This window comes from Cynocephalus volans, chromosome 15 (genome assembly GCF_027409185.1).
Source record: "Cynocephalus volans isolate mCynVol1 chromosome 15, mCynVol1.pri, whole genome shotgun sequence".
In the NCBI taxonomy this organism is placed as follows: Eukaryota; Metazoa; Chordata; class Mammalia; order Dermoptera; family Cynocephalidae; genus Cynocephalus; species Cynocephalus volans.
Genome location: NC_084474.1, coordinates 75,577,068 through 75,592,428, shown reverse-complemented (window position 1 = coordinate 75,592,428; position 15,361 = coordinate 75,577,068). Strand labels below are relative to the sequence as shown.

The following is a 15,361-nucleotide window of genomic DNA, read 5'->3' as shown; positions in this document are numbered from 1 at the left end:
TTTTGCAAAATCTCCTGTGGATTTTTCACTGGTCAGTATGGGGCGAGGTGTGGTGAGGGATGACATAGGCAGGAAGAAAGATTGCTTTGGATGTTAGGAAACTTAGGGCCTATCTATGATCACATAACAGAGTGCAGCCGTAGACAAATGGTCTAACACACTAAAAATAGTTCCTCAGGTATTTTAGTAGATTATGGTTTTAATAGCTCCCTGTATCTTCATCCAATTTGATTCTTGAAACGGCCCTCTGAGATGTGCCGGAAGAGCATCCTTATCCCTGTTTTGCAGATGAGCAAACTGAGGTGCAGAGAGTCACACAGTGAACTAAGTGAGAAATTGTATAAGAACTCCTGCATGCTTCTAGTCTAATGCCCTCCCCATGATACCACGTACATAACAAGCATGAGACAAAGAATGGTTAACCAAGAGTATCATCTGATTATATTACAGATGCATTGTGAGAGGTTTATATGTATCCTGAGAATAATTGGAACCACACTTTTTGGCGTCTCTCTCCTCCTTGGAATCACAGCTGCTTATATTGTTGGCTACCAGTTTATCCAAACGGATAATTACTATTTCTCTTTTGGACTGTACGGTGCCTTTTTAGCATCACACCTCATCATCCAAAGCCTGTTTGCCTTTTTGGAACATCGAAAAATGAAAAAATCCCTGGAAACCCCCATTAAGTTGAACAAAACAGTTGCTCTTTGCATCGCTGCATATCAGGAAGATCCAGACTACTTAAGGAAATGTTTGCAATCTGTGAAAAGGCTAACCTACCCTGGGATTAAAGTTGTCATGGTCATAGATGGGAACTCGGAAGATGACCTTTACATGATGGACATCTTCAGCGAAGTCATGGGTAGGGACAAGTCGGCCACTTACATCTGGAAGAACAACTTCCATGAAAAGGGTCCTGGTGAGACGGATGAGTCACATAAAGAAAGCTCGCAACATGTAACCCAATTGGTCTTGTCCAACAAAAGTATTTGCATCATGCAAAAATGGGGTGGAAAAAGAGAAGTCATGTACACAGCCTTCAGAGCACTGGGACGAAGTGTGGATTATGTACAGGTAGGTCTCCACATTCCTGCCAGGGCAAACATACATTTAAATAAAGCAGCTTTTGTATCTCTCCAGTCATATGCTATAGCCCATCCTTGTCCCTCCTGAACACAGTGCTCCTTTCAGTTTATTTGAAAACAGCACGACGGTTGAAAGCACATTTTGAAAGAGAGAGAAAAAAATCTAGTAAAACGGTTAAGGCTATCTATGAAAATGCTCAACTGGTGCAGTGTTATTGGTTAAAAATCAAGATTATTTTGAAAGGAGACCCTTCCTTCCCTTCTTTCTCCCTCCCTTACCTTCTCTGCCCCCTTGATCCTGCCAAATCAAATCCAACGTCATTTTCCACACTCTTAAACCTCCAGCTTTGTAAGAAAATAGTGTCTGCTCTTTTCTCAAGGGTCTTGAGAAAATCTGCAGGCTGAAGGGAAGGCTATAAAATGTTTTTCACAGAGATTGGGCAAAGTGAGGGTAATGAGAACAATTTTGATCTAAAAGAGCAAGGAATTCAAACTTGAGAGAGAAAAAGAAAAGGAAAACGAAAACAAAAAGAAAAAAAAGTCTTAGAGCAAAACCAAAGCAATGTTTATTTCACTCTCCAAACAGCATTACCTCACTCACTGCAACTTGACCTTTGAAAGCATTTGTGATGGTGATTGCTTGCATGAAAATTAGACAGGCTGTGTCTCTCCTTGATTCTGACACCTCACTGTAGGGTTTCTTCTCTCCTCTTTCTCACTGACTCTTTCTTCTTTAGAGCATTACTAGGTCCCTGTGAGTTGTCTAGTTTTAATCTTCTTATAGACACTTCAGTTAAATTTTAGCCATGATGATATTGAGAAGGGAGAAATGTCTCTGGTTTAAGAAATCTCCTGGGACTCTCTCCCTCTCCTCTTAAGAGCGAAATCCTAATTTTCAGAAGTCCCATCCTATCTTTAAGGGCCTTTGTTGACGCAAAGTTCTGCCCAGTAGGTCTTGATGGGTGTAACGAGATGGGAGTGAGCATTGGCTTTAGAGTCAATTGACTAAGGTTCTAACCACAGCTATTACCAGCTGGTGTCCCTTGAGCAAGACCAACTGCCTGAGCCTCAGTTATCTGGATAGAATAAACCGATCTTACAAGTGGTTTGAGATAATTATTTCAAATAATATATCCCAAGTGCTTAGCAAAAGTTTTTTATAATCTTATTGTTAATATAATTAAAGCTTTTACTGTCAATATTACTTCTTATATTATCATCTAATCCTTACTCAAAAACTGTAGTATCTGGCAATTGCCACCATAGGGTTAATTTCAGTTAATTATCTAAGAGTTTTGAGGCATTTCATTGACACGAATATGCGCATTAATCTCACTTCTAGGCAGTTGGTAAGAGTTTCTGATATTTCTCCTAATTTCTCAATGGTGGAACTTCCACAATTAAGATAATTTCAATAATCTCAGGACATTCAGTATTTACCTAGAGCAATTTTGGGCCTGGATGAGAGGATGACACGATATTTCTAAAAGAAAGGAATTCCCAGGGAACTTACAGAGGATATGAAGGATGAAGCTATGGGCCTAAAAAGAGAAAACATCTGTTTTGATGTTTTGCCTTTAATTCTAGTTAAAACAACTGCTACATTTGTCATTTCTAATCAAGGCATCATTGTGTTTTTTTTTTTTTTTCTTTTTTTTTTTTTAACCTGCTCCTCCCAAAATCCCTTCTCCCATCATTCTTGTTTTGAATTTTGTTTGTATCCTTGACAACTTTACACTGTGCCTGTCCAGGAAAACATAATACAAAATATGAAATGTCAGAGTAGGCTTCCTGCTGCAGCCCTAATTGAGCTTGAGAACTTTCCTTCCTCCAGGCTGAAGCCTCCAGATAGACTGACCCAAGCAGCTGCTGTTAACTAGGCTCCGATGCCTCTTGGGATTCTCAACCAGTTCTAAGCACTCAAATGAGGGCAAAAAATACCTAAGCATCCTGATATTGAGCCATGTTTGACCTATAAAAATGGCAATTTCATAAGGTTCATACTAAACACTGAACACTTTCATCTTCTATTCTGACTAACCCAGTGTTTAAGAATTGCGAAGCAGAAGCCACAGAAAGACAAAAGGGAGAGGGGTTTGAGGATGGTGGTTACTAATCATTACAAGTGATTCAACTTGGAGTGCAGGCTAATTAGTGAATGAAGGAAGCAAAGTTCAGCTGGTAACACACCAGAGAAAAAAGGGACTGGGGAAGAAATTGATGATCTGCTTACATACTTGCTGGAAAATTGCTGTCTACAGAGGTGGCCAAAAATGTTGGTTTCTAGTTGCAGCTGGGTCCTGGGTGCTCATCAGCTCTCTCTTCACTTGATCTTGAATAGATGACTTGCTTATTGCTCTCATGACCTATTATTTCATACCTTCCCCACTTTCCCAGCACCCTATCCAAACTTCTCCCTGATTAACTACTAACAGATGACCTTGCCTCCTGCTAAAGAGAAAATCAAAATTACTGGTTCTGGGTGCTGTCAAGATTATTTTTACTCTCTTCTGGTTACACAGTTTCAAGAGCACCCAACCTCATTTGCTGTCTCAAGGTTGTCTTTTCTACTGACACTCCTGGGACCTCTGGGTTTACTTTCTTTGGTCTCCTTAAGAACAAGCCTTTATCTATTGCCATCTCTCTTTCTGTCTCAGCCTTGTAGCCATTCAAATAATTAATGCTGATATGGAACACTTAGGGACCTTAAATCTAGAAAAAAGCCAGGGTCGTAGAAAATTTCTCTGATGATGCGGGTGGTCGCTTTCAGAGATAGAGAAGACAGAAAAACAGAAGAAGTAAAATAACGAAGTGAGAAAATGAGATAAAAGGAATGATTTTTTTTTAAAAGAAGATTTTTAAAATTCAGAATCAATGTATTTTCTAGAGAAACTTTGATTTTCAAAAATGGACAGATTCTGACCTGTCTGGGTATGGTTTAAAGTAAGGCAAAAGTCTTGCTTACCTCTTCAGAATAGTGTTTATACTGGCTTTATTTTTATTTACTAAAGTAGCACACATTTATAGTAGCATGTTTTAAAAATATTAAAAAGCACAATTAACAAAATTAAAATTATCTGCAACAAATACATGACTGATAGATTAATGCTTTCCAGTGTATACATTTCTGGTTTTCACTTATTTTTAAAACAGTTTGAGATTTTTTTTTTGTATCTTGTTATAATTTTTATGTAACATAATCAGAAGACTTAATATATAATTTGATATCTGGAAATATATAATTGCTTTATTCATATCTTTTATCATTGAACATGTATATTACAACTTAAGTGGCTGCCAGTCTATATGACAAAAAGAAAAAACAAAAACAAAAACAAAAACAATATCCCCTGATGTGTGCATTAGGGTTTTCCCAAGTAGAAAATATACAATAAATATGATTGTTTTTCTAAGAGGGAATATTTAAAAAGGCAATTTCATTATTAATTTAATCTGGCAGCATCTTGGGTATTCAAAATTATTTGAGTGGTAAAAAAAGTAAGGCTATATCCTTCATAATAGAACAGTTGACCCACATAATCCATGGATTTTTTATTTGAAAATTTCCCCTCTCCCTAAAATTTACTTGTAACCCCCCCCCCCCATCAATACTTGCAGTGCTTTGGCGGTATTTGTATACATGTGCAGAGTGCAAAGCAATTTGAGCCACCTAATGTTCATGTTCCAGTTGAAGACAAACAATATGATACTTTGCCTTCTTGTTTCAGCTTTTATTCTGTAAACAATTATCTTCTTCATGGTCTATTTGGTCCCATGGTTTTCACATTTTTTTGTGCTTTTTGTTAGTGAGGTAGCTGTTTAAAATACCCCCCAAATGTAGTACTGAAATACTGTCTAGTGTGCCCCAACCCAAGAAGGCTGTGATAATGCCTTGCAGAGATGAATTTCTTTCAGGCATAAGTTATCATGCCGTTGGACATGAGTTCAATGTTAATGAGTCAACAATTTATATTAAATAAGGCATATTTAAACAGAAGCACAAATAAAACAAGGTTATATATTAATCAGTAGACAAAAATGTTATGACCAGAGTCTCAGAGGAACCTAACCCTGTATTTCTGCTACAAGCAATTTTTCAGTATTTGCTAATTCAGTGCTCATGGCAACTTTATAAAACATAACTATGTCATGAATAATGATAAAGTGTGTGTAACATTTGACTGGTTCCTGCTCCGAATAGGAAGCCTAAGCAACTGAGATATTTCAAGGGCCAGTGTTGAGAACAGTATGTTTCTTTGTATTCTTCATTTCGGAGGATAAGATTAAGAGCGCACAAAAATGGGAATGAGGAAATCTGAATTCTAGACCCAATTCTGTTGTTTACTTGCTATGGGCCTGGCTTCAATTGAGTCATCAATTGAGCTGTAGAACAGATTTCTAAGACCCCTCCCAGCTCAGGACTCTTAACTCATTACTGTTTTATCTCCTCTGACATCTTAAGTCCTTCTAGCAACATACTGAGGCTCTGCTAAAGCGAGATCGAAACAAAACAAAAAGGGATATCAGAATTTTCTTTTCATTTATCAGTTACTGTCATGTTTCTCACTTCCACTTTTAATCTCCTCTGTCCCTCCAAGCTGGGTTCCTGAATATAAATCTGGATTTAAGGGCCGCCATTATGGGCTTTTCTGATTTCCTTCCTTAGAGTGAGAATTCCAAACATTTAGAATAAGGGTGTTTCATGGCTTAAGTTTTAGAGTTAACAGCATTTGGTTTCCTACTTTTCCATCTGGTTGTCACCTTTGTTTTGCGCCTTCTATAAAGTTCACTTGTGTTTAAGCTTTCCTAGAAAAGATAAAATAATAATCAAAGGATTCTTTTCATCACTTTAATGTGTGGAAGAGATTATAGGTTGATAGTATGTAGGAATTCTTTTATAACAATTTGGATAATTCATTCTACCATGGAAGGCTGGTATCTTTCTAATTCCCTTAAGGGAAAGGAGCAAAGAAATGCCAAACTGCTTAGGTGTCTATAATGTAAAAGTTTTCTGTTGGCTAGACTTGAGATCAACCAGATTATTGTAAGATAAGAGCATCCTCCCTATTTGTTGATCCCTTTCCTAAAAGAAAGATTATCTTCCCTTGGAGGGCATTTTTCTTCCTTCTGGGATGGTTTTACTCATTAATTTCAAAGGGTCTTTATAGCTCTAAAATTCTTAGATTTTATGATTTTGTATTTGCTGCTCAATCTGAGGCTGGTTAACTTAGCTTTATGCTTACATGGAAATTCCATTTATCCAGAATCCATATAAAAAATCAGGATTTTTAAAAAAATGAAGTATCATGCAATATTGATAAGATTCTAGAAGTTTGTTGCAATATTACTAATGACCATACACTATGAGCTTTTGAATTATATTTTTGGTTATGAGAAATTTAAAATTGTGTATAACAATCTATTTTTTGTAAAGGTTATTTTCTGTTCTTATTGTTTGGTTTTGTCCATATCCTGCATGTATATGGTCCCACAAAAATTACCAGTCATTTGTACTCTTTTTCACCAGACAATGCAATTCTTAGGGTCTAAATTTAAAAAAAAAATAAGTTTGTCATCTACATTTACTTCTAAAACCAAAGATTATGTTCCTGCTTAAAGCAGCATCACATTCAATAAGTTCAATGTTAATGAAGACATGCCAAGTCAAGATGCAACAAACACTTTGGTAAGTCTTAATGGGTACAGGGTCCACCCTCTGCTACATGATGAGCTTTTACAGATTGTACCCCAAGTGTTCATTTCGGGTCATCAATGAATCATAGTCACCTGCAAACCACTTTCTAATTATTCTATTTCTTGCCCCTAGCTAACAACCCAATCTTAGGACTTTTACATTTTCTGCTCAATAATTCAACTTGTTTACTTTAAATTTATTGGGTATTAGAAGAGGTACTAGTTTCCCTTTCTTGAAGTGAGTCATAGCTTATTTACAATAATTATAAGAAGGACCCCTTCTCTCTTTGGACTAGTGTCCTGAATTTGTGCCTCTGGTTTTTGTTTATCATTCAGCATACATGACTTTCATTTTATTGAGCATTTACTGAGTCAGCCATTATTAAGTGCTTTACATACATTATCTCATTAATTAACCATTACAACAAACTTACAAGGTGGATATGATTATCCATATTTTTCACCTGAGGAATGACAGCTTAGAGAGGTGAGGTAAGGAGTTCAAGATTAAGAACTAGTCCAAGTTTACAGAACTGGTAAATGATGGATTGGGACCCAGATCTTTTTGTTTCCAAAACCTTGTATAGCGCTTTATCTTCCTTTCAGTGGTGTGTTAACTCTAGTGTTATACTTTTAGGAGTTCAGGGAGATGGCAACATCTCATGTTTGCTAGTAAGTAACTATTTGTGAAATTTTTTGTTCTGGACCTTACCCATTTTTATTTGAGGAATTGGTTTTTTTTTAGGGGGAGGGGGATTAGGTACAGAATTTCCATTTGCTTTGTGGTTAAGTTGTGGCAGGGTCCAAGAGTAAATTACACACACTCTAAAGGTGGTCTTTCTGGGTCAAGGTTAAGATGAAGGGTCAAGGTTAAGAAAGGTTGAGGCTTACAAGTAGGAAAAGGGTGAAGTGAGTAGCAACTGGAGTCTTGATTTATTTCAACCTGTTTCCTCATTGAAGTCAGCTGGCCTGATTAAGATTTTCCCTTGCTGTGTTAGCTGTCAATGCCATTTGAAGTGGTATGGGAGGTAGGGAGGAGATACATCAACCAACTTAAAGGAAAGACTTTAAAAAAGTGAAACGTATAGACTGGGCATTTTAGACTTGGGTTCAGAATTTGAAAGGTATTTGGTAGAACAATAACAATATTTCTAGAGAAAAATTTAGTTTAGATTGTCGTGAGGTAGATTAACTTTGCTGTTGAAGTGTGAAAGCAGCCGTGGATAATATGTAAATGAATGAGCATGGCTGGATCCCAATAAAATTTTATTTACAAACACTGAAATTTGAATTTCATATAATTTCCATGTGCCACAAAATATTACTCTTTTGATTTGTTTTCATCTATTTACAAATGTAAAACTATTCTTAGCCTATAGGCCAAATCAAAAGAGGTAACAGGCTGGACTTGATCTGTAAGTCTTAGTTTGTCAGTCCTGGTTTTAGATAGGGAGAAGAGAGAGGGTGTTCACTCTTGGCTAAAACAGGGAAGCAGGAAGAACAATGTTCTTATGCACTGTAGGTGATGATGTGGTTAAGACTGAGGTGGCTGGTTCCACCCAATAATGTCTTTTTGTCCTGACATTCTCCACTCCTTTTACTCAAAAGTTGGTGACATTGCTTTATTTCCGTATCTCCTAGTGAGAAAGCTTATAACTAGTGATCATGTGGTTTCCACAAATTGGTTTCTACATTGTGGTTTCCACAGTGATACTCTCAGCGTGATCAAAAAGACATTTTGATTTGTTCTGTTTCCTGTGTGCAAATCATGTCCTATAGTTTTTCCTGAGGTTCTGCTCTGCATGAACTGGTGTATGTCTCCCACAGATTGTAGCCAAGAGCTCAATAGCCAACATTCATGAAACTGCATACTTGTTATTAATTAGCGAGGAGACAACTAGAAATCCTGACTCTATCCTATAGATTTTAAGAAGTGCTAAAGTTATACTCTTTACACCCTAATACATGCAAATGTCATTGTATCTATGAATGCACATGCTTTACAGACTGTCAAAGACTGTGGCTTTCTAGTTGGCATTCTATCACCAAATGAATGATCCAGAAATTGAAATTCTTTAAAGCTCTTAAATCCCACGATAACAACCCATTTCCCAAGAGATTTCTGAGAGCTTTTTATCTGACTTAGCTAAACTCACCATGTGAGCAATCTGTGTTAGAGAACTTCTGGCACTTTGCTGTTGGAAACTGGGAGGGGCGGGGACCAATTTAAATATGCACAACCTCAGAATGTTTGGTTCAAGTTTAGTCATTTCATAGAGGCAGTTCCCCTGGCCTGCTTGTATTCACAAGCAGGAAGAGTTATTTGAACATTAATTCTGGATTGCTCCCTTCCTGTTGTTTTTAGTCTTATTTTAGCTTTCTGGTTTTACCTTTCCCAGCTTGAGTCAATAGGGGTGGGTGTGGCCATACACTCAGGATGCTGGATTTTAAAGGAGGGTTGGACTTCTGCCTTCACCTTTCTCTACCCTCATTACAGGCCTTCTGCAGGGTCATAGACATATACAAAGCAGTGATGGAGAAGGCATGGGAGAGGCAAAACACTGCTTTCAAAGGAATTCATCTAGGCTCCTGAAGCTTGGATTGCTTGGAGACAAACCCAAGTGTTAGAAAAATCGTTTTTTCTACAGTGAAAAAAACTAATGCCTAGTTTCTGTTTAATTTTTTTTTATTAAAATAAGTGAGACTAGGCTGAACCTAAATGGAAAGCCAAAAAAAATAATGAATGGGTTTTTATTTAGAAAATGGGTGCTTCTGAATAAGAGAATAAAATAGAAATTCAAAGGTTAACCCCCAAATTGCTATGATTAGTTAAATTTGGAAGGATGATAAGTTCACTTTTTATAACTGGATGCCCCATGGTTTCCTTGAGTCATAAGGTCCAATAATGCATTTAAGTTGCTATTTTCCACCACATTCTTCATTGGCATAAAACTTTTTCAGGATAAAAAAATATAGCCATTAGTAAAATTGATATACTTTTTTAAAATGTTGGGATTCCTTAGCTAGTAATGTGAGTGACTCATGCTACTTGTATCTGAAGTCTCCTTCAACTCTGATACTTTATGTTTGTACAAATTGTTTGATTAGTTTTTTGGTTTTTTTTAATTCAAAACTGTTATATCAAATTCTTACTATTTTTATAGTTTGAGGAACTGTTAAGATAGTTACTTTTGATGTAAGTAAATAGGCTAAATCTTGATTCAATGGAACCAGTATAGCCAGACTTGATGGCAGAATAATGGGAATTACATCTAATACCCAGTCTCTGTCAATCAAGTTATTCATTGTCTGGAAGGGGATGTCAAACTGGTTCATCACACGTCAGTTCTGATCAATTTATATCTGCTAGGGCCTTACTGCATTCACCAAAAAAGAATACTATGTCCAATTAGTAAATGTTGCAAGGATAGGGAGATGGGGACAGTTTTTTCCTTCTGCTTTTCTCTAATCATGTGGAGGAAGTTCCATCCACAGGTATAACCCACCTAGCCTTTGCCAGTGTCTCACTTCTTTCCACAGAGAAGAGGAGTGGCTTAATCTGACTGGTGAGTATGGAAGGAGTAATGGGTAGCCCCGCTCCTCCCCCCATTTCTCTAGGAGTGGGCTACCCCCAAGGATCAGGCATTAGCCATACCTTTTGAATGGGCGTACACTCTATCTGCCCCACTTAGAGGCTGTTTGGGACTAAGTCCGTCTAATAATAACAGTTTTATGATTTGAGGGAGGTGGGGAAGATTGAGTCAAGCACAAAAATCCCTAGGATTGAGAACAGAAGAGAGGTGGTTCCCCAAAGGAAAATTAAGGGGCTGTCCCAAAGCACGAATAGTAGCTGCTGTCCTGGCTGAAACATGCATGGTCCCCTTGAAGTGGAAGTACTTAGAATTCTACCAGGCAGAGCCAGATGGGGGGTTGTTATTATAAAGAGATTCTGCTGTGTGGCATAGCTATGAGAACCAGAAGAGAGATGGTGGCAGGATGTCACCGTCTGGTCCAACATCACCACACACAACAGAATTATAAAACCCTCTTCTCCACAGATATAAGCCCTATTCTCCATATCATCTTTATTCTTCTGTTTAATTTTTCAGTGACTCAGAAATCAGGCTGGAAAAAAAAGTACTATTTATAACCCTGTCCCCTTTGACCGGTAATAAAAATGTTTATCAGGAGTGCACAAGAATAGACTAATATCAATAATTTTCTTAAAGTTGTAGTTGTTCTGGTTTCAGAATTGCTTCTTTTTTTTTTTTTTTGGCCCATATAAAGATTGTTCTTATAAATAGGTGTTCTACTATTATTTATATCATAAATAAAAAGGTGTTCTGAAGGTCATGCTATTTCTCTTCCTGATACAATGTCATTTGCTAAGCCCAGGTCATATGGGCAACTTGTTTCAGATCTGTGCGGTTATCTGTAGAAGAACTGCTCTCCTGTCTTTTATTCATCATATTAAAATGGGTAGAAATAACTGCTAAATATGTGTCCCTTTCAGTACTGTCACAGGATTCTCTTATCATTTAGACCAGAGAGACAAGTTGCCTAAAAGCCTTATTTAAGGCAGCTGGAAAAAATAAAAAGATATCTGGGGTGACCAACCATTCCAGTTTGCCAAGACTGGGGTGTTAGCTGGAACATAAGATTTTCTTTGGCAAAATTGGGAACTCCATGGCAAACTGGAATAAGCTGGTTACTCTACAAGACATACCCAGGGCATCATTTCAGCTGTTCTACCCAGCAATGTTATTAACTTAAATATTGAGCTTTCTGGAAAAACAATGTCTTTGTATTGACCATGATATAACAAACCCTTTGCTGTCCCTGTGATACTTGCTCCCTACGGCCTTGTGACAATAAAAGGCTCACAGCACAGTATATATGCTCAATTTTGACTGTATGAAGTGAACTCAGTTCTTCCTTTTCTTTAACTCATTTTCTTTCGTCTTTACAGGTTTGTGATTCAGACACCATGCTTGACCCTGCCTCATCTGTGGAGATGGTGAAAGTTTTGGAAGAAGACCCCATGGTTGGAGGTGTTGGGGGAGATGTCCAGGTGCATGAAGCTTCATTTTTTGCACGAGACACTTTTAATAGCACTCCAACCCACTGACTCATTGAGTATATATTTATTACACACCAAGTCTGTACCAGATATTGTTCTTGGTGATGGAGACACATTAGAATGTTCCTTGGACCCACTTCACTGTCTCTTTATCTATGTTGAAATAATGTAGAATTATCTTGCTTAGTCCTGGCATATAGCCAATGTCTGTAGTGCCTGATAAGTTATATGCAACATAACATAAGTGTGTAATGATTTCTGCCAGATATCCTTGGGCCATAACTTAATGTTTAATGTTCTTCTAAAATCTGATATTGGAGTTCATTTAGTTACAAGAGTAAAGAAATGAAAGTATAGTAGAGAATAAATTATGTATCTTATACCTATATATTTAAAAGTTGGCCAGTGTGTAGTTGATGAAAAATCTGAGTTGGAAAACTAAGGAAGAAAGGAGAAACAGAAACTCAAATTTATACTTGTAAGAAAAGCAAAGAAATAATAAGTGGGTTTTCCAATATGGCCCATCATTTGCTGTCAATGGAGAACCAATTAGTGAAACAAACATTAAAGAAAGTAATTTGAAGTTTGTGCTATCAAAAAAATGAATATGTAAAAACATGTGAAGATTAAAATAGGAATCCCTTGCAAATGTCAGGTTAGATTTTAGCAAAAGGTAACAAGCACATAAAACATTGACTTTATTTTTTAATTTTTTTTTAATGTTGTGCATATACTTTTTAATGAGCAAATTATAATTTGAAACTTTCAGAGGAAACAGTAGGGATGCAACATTTAGAGAATATGAAAATTAACTTAAAAACTTAGATATATTGTGTTGCTGTATAATACATTTTATATATGCATGTTGATAATGAAGGCAATAAATTGCCTTTGAAAGGACAAAGAAATAGCCTGGTGATAAAACAGAAGCATGCAAAATCCAGATGAAAACTGAACAAAAATAAAACAGAGGAGAGAATTTAGAAATATTGCCAAGAAAAAGCTGATAATTTTCAATAGCCTTTATATAAAGCATTACATCAGAATTTAAATTTTGCAGGAAGGTCAGAGAGAACTCCTTTATCACTGGCATTGCAAAAATAAAAGTGTGGAGAAAGGAGAAGGAAACTTAACAGCCCCAAATTGGATGAGTTGGAAATTAACCAGGACAAGAGGAACTAGGACATAAAAACCTTCAAATCTTATATGGTAGGAAAGAGTGCCTGGGAGAAGAATTTAGGGACTAAGAACTAAAGCCTGAAAAAAATCTCAATATTACAACACAACAAGAATAAAAAATATAATAAAAAAGGACAGGGAATGAAGTAAAAAATATATTAACCATCAAAGAGTCCCAACACACATACATAACAATTCATCACATTAATCTAGTAACACAGAATTGGAAAAAACAAAATACAACCATCTCAAAAAGAGGAAGGAAGACAAAATAGAAGGACAAAATAACAAATTTTACTCCAGGTAGTAACCTCAGGCTGGTGCATGTTTTGTTGGTATTTTTAGCTAAAACTTACTTACCTATTACTTATTTTTCCCATCTTGCAGATTTTAAACAAGTACGATTCCTGGATATCCTTCCTCAGCAGTGTGAGATACTGGATGGCTTTTAATATAGAAAGAGCCTGTCAGTCCTATTTCGGATGTGTCCAGTGCATTAGCGGACCTTTGGGAATGTACAGAAACTCCTTGCTGCATGAGTTTGTGGAAGACTGGTACAATCAGGAATTTATGGGCAATCAATGTAGTTTTGGGGATGACAGGCATCTAACGAACCGGGTGCTAAGTCTGGGCTATGCTACAAAATACACAGCTCGATCTAAGTGCCTTACGGAAACACCTATAGAATATCTCAGATGGCTAAACCAGCAGACCCGTTGGAGCAAATCCTACTTCCGAGAGTGGTTGTACAATGCAATGTGGTTTCACAAACATCACTTGTGGATGACCTACGAAGCGGTTATCACTGGATTCTTTCCTTTCTTTCTCATTGCCACAGTAATCCAGCTCTTCTACAGGGGTAAAATTTGGAACATCCTCCTCTTCTTGTTAACTGTCCAGCTAGTAGGTCTCATAAAATCATCTTTTGCCAGCTGCCTTAGAGGAAACATCGTCATGGTCTTTATGTCTCTCTACTCAGTGTTATACATGTCAAGTTTACTTCCCGCCAAGATGTTTGCAATCGCAACCATAAACAAAGCTGGCTGGGGCACATCTGGAAGGAAAACCATTGTTGTGAATTTCATAGGACTCATTCCAGTATCAGTTTGGTTTACAATCCTCCTGGGTGGTGTAATATTCACCATTTATAAGGAATCTAAAAAGCCATTTTCAGAATCCAAACAGACAGTTCTGATTGTTGGAACGTTGCTCTATGCTTGCTATTGGGTCATGCTTTTGACGCTGTATGTGGTTCTCATCAATAAGTGTGGCAGGAGGAAGAAGGGACAACAGTATGACATGGTGCTTGATGTATGATCGTACATTGTGTGACGTTTGCAGTCACACATGCAGACACACACAACACCTTAGTTCCTCTAGGGGCTGTACAGTATTGGGGCATCAGACAGTGCCACCAAACGAGACATATCACTGCTGCTCGGACTCGAACAAAGACATTTCTAAGGTTTATTTTTATTCTACCAAAGTAAAATGATACATCAACAAGGAGAAACTCAGATTTAACCTGTTATTTCTATGAAAATGGGAAGAATTCTTTGTTTATGCACTTTTTCCTTACTGTGCATCTGCCTGACAATGTTTTGCCCTATATACCTCACTAGCCATGCTTTATGTGGGTTATCATGGAAGAAAAGGATTTTGGAAACTCAAGGAAAGGTTCTTTCAATCTATACAACCTAACTTATGGACTGTTTTGATAGCTAATTTTTTTAGGAAGGATTTTCTCTTTAACTGTACCAAACGAAATGCCAAAGGAAATTTTAGAGGCCGTTGGCTGTGCTGTATTTTGATATAATTGTACTGTGTTTTTAAATTTTGTGTGCCAATTTTTAAAACAAATTTTGCATATTCTATATTTTACTTCTCTGCCAAGATACACTTGTTCTTCCTTATTTTTTTAATGAGATAGGTTCTGAAAAATTTCATACTTCAAAAACCCTGCCCAAAATGTGAAGCTTGTTTGACTGAGGTTCATGATAGAAAGAATAAAATGTTTCTCTCTTTCTACCTTTTAAAGTTGAATAGTTTATTTCTGTGAAAAAGTATTTAAACTTTCAATATTTTAACTTTTTGTTTTCCTTTCTTGTAGAAAAGGCCAATATACCTGTCTACTTTGGGAGTAACAATACATACTTAAGTGCGTATGAAAAGAAATCATTGAAAATCAAGGCCAAAGGGGTAGAAAAGTGCAATTTTTTCATAAGATTTTTAAAAAAGGGAATGCTAGAGTTGGAAATAAAACACTAGGCATACAGCACTGGACAAAACATGAGTATCAAAGATAAATAATCTTTGGAGA

The 15,361-nt window shown here is 36.8% G+C and overlaps 1 protein-coding gene across 1 annotated transcript; it reads left to right on the top strand.

Moving 5' to 3' along the window:
- The first annotated feature begins 450 nt into the window (after positions 1 to 450).
- Positions 451 to 15,028, top strand: HAS2 (hyaluronan synthase 2). Its single transcript, XM_063079927.1, has 3 exons — positions 451 to 1,077; positions 11,752 to 11,853; positions 13,429 to 15,028. Exons 1-3 carry the CDS (start codon positions 451 to 453, stop codon positions 14,356 to 14,358), a joined length of 1,659 nt encoding a protein of 552 aa, XP_062935997.1. The 3' UTR covers positions 14,359 to 15,028.
- Positions 15,029 to 15,361: the final 333 nt, after the last annotated feature.